Source organism: Pholcus phalangioides, unplaced genomic scaffold (genome assembly GCF_987345545.1).
Source record: "Pholcus phalangioides strain wild (caught in Gottingen) unplaced genomic scaffold, Ppha-v1.0 ptg000041l_1, whole genome shotgun sequence".
Classification (NCBI taxonomy): Eukaryota; Metazoa; Arthropoda; class Arachnida; order Araneae; family Pholcidae; genus Pholcus; species Pholcus phalangioides.
In genome coordinates, this window is record NW_028301627.1 from 6,745,952 (window position 1) to 6,747,956 (window position 2,005).

Genomic DNA, 2,005 nt, shown 5'->3' on the forward strand with positions numbered 1-2,005 from the left:
GCCTATGAGCACTGATAAAAGCCCCTGGCATAGGGCCGCAACTAAGGGAGAGCAGGCGGGTCTCAGGTGCTGGACCAGAAGGGGCACAAATTTTATTCTCAAACCTCTCCTTCAACATTACAAGGGGGCGCCAAAACGTCACTTGCCCCGGGTGACCAAGCATCTAATTACGGTCCTGACTTGGAACATGCCACATCCTCCTTTCATAAGCAAGCCAGAAACTTCTTGACCTCTCCACGATTTCTAAACTCCTTTAAATCCATACGTTTCCTCCCTGTCTGAATTGTTAGTTTAGTCAGATTTCGGCACTTTAGGACGAATGTCTCTAGGAAATTCAGATCGACATAGTCTTTCTCAACCCACAATGCTTTGAGTTTAGGACACGGGTTACCATCTAAAATAATTTTAAGGACACTGGTTACATCACATTCCCATCTCAATATTCTGAGACCCAACAATGTGTGCTTCCACCTGTGAACGGCCTTTTCGAGAGTGTCGAAACTCATATCCATATAGTGTCTGAGGTGTATGTTAAGGAATCTGACTTTATTCGATGGTATCTTCGAGACGTCGTTGAAAACCAAACTGTCAATCAAGTCTAATTCTAAACGCTCCAAATTCGTCGAGTTCTTCAGCAAGCTGCAAACGTCCAGTCCATTGAAGTAACATCTCTTAGCCTTGAACACAGTCAAATCTTTGAGAACGGAACAATCATTTCCACCCGTTGCAACGAAATCACAATCGGATAATACCAGTTTACGTAACCGGGGGCATCCGCTGACAAATTTATACATTGGGCACATGATGTCGAAAGATTGATAAATGAAATACAGATTGCGCAATTCGAATACTTCGAGCGACGGGCATTTAGCAGCGACCTCTGCGATCAGCTGTTCGCTGTCCTCCAGTTGACAACAGATGAAGCTTAGATGCCTCAATTTCGGACCGCACGCGTCCAGGATCGGGCCCAGTTCTTTGAGCGTCACTGGCCCCTCACCACCGCGGCCGACCCTTTTCAAGCGCAAACGTTCCAGGTTCGGGCAGTGCCTGGCCACGATCGACATCGTATTGGCGTCGACGGCGTTGTTCGAAACCTCCAGAGCGCGGAGATCGCGGATGCTCGGGAGCACGGCCAATAGATAGAGCGGGTCGAGATGATTTCGTTCTTCGTACTTCCTAGCTTTAGGGTAGTTGATATCCCAACTTGGTACCTTGAGGCTGCTGGTGTGGCGGAGTAATCCCCTCTTGCTGAGAAACAGGGCGTAGTTCCAATCCCGAACGTGGACGCTCTTCCAGAGCGAGGGCGCCGACGAGAGGCTCCTCCACTTCTTGCACACTGGCACGACATTCCTCGAGAAGGCCATGTGTCCCTCGGACTCTATGTAGTGCGAGAAAATCTTCACCAGCAACTCCGGGAACAAATCTTCGATCGTCGTCGAAGTCATGACTGAATGCGGGATCGTGATCACCGGCCGAATATCTAGCTACAATCTGTGGGTCCTCTGTTGGGCGGCTGGAACGTCAGCTGGAACACTGGATTGTGTTGTTTACAATATGAGAGGAAAAACGATTATACAGCGCTTCCAGCAACTGAAACCATCTTCTGATCGTCATCACGAAGCTCAACACGGTTATGAACTGATGTGACCATATCATCCATATTCTCTGATAGTCCCGTATTTCAAGTGATTTTGGATATCTTAAAAATAAGTGACCATATTTTTTTTAAAGAAAAATAAAGGCAATTTGCTTATAAAAATACGGGAAGATTTGAGACATCACTAAGCTGACCATATTTCCTCGAGAGAAATACGGGACATTCAGATTTAAAATACGGGACATTGCCAATTATCGCCAAAAATGACGTCAAAACCGAGCAAAGTTGCCAAATATTGTTAAAATTACGGTAAAATCACAATGGCGGGAAATGAAACGTTACTGCAAATTGCAGTGGATTAAAATGAATTTCACGAAAAAAACGTTCACCAAGACAAATGTGGGAGAT

General features: G+C 46.1%; 1 protein-coding gene across 1 annotated transcript; it reads right to left on the reverse strand.

Annotated features, from left to right (window-relative positions):
- Positions 1-203: 203 nt before the first annotated feature.
- Positions 204-1,445, reverse strand: LOC149065188 (uncharacterized). Its single transcript, XM_089254315.1, has one exon. It carries the CDS (start codon positions 1,443-1,445, stop codon positions 204-206), a length of 1,242 nt encoding a protein of 413 aa, XP_089110441.1.
- Positions 1,446-2,005: the final 560 nt, after the last annotated feature.

Coding starts and splice junctions, on each gene's coding strand:
- LOC149065188 (XM_089254315.1), bottom strand. CDS start 1,445: ATGACTTCGACGACGATCGAAGATTTGTTCCCGGAGTTGCTGGTGAAG.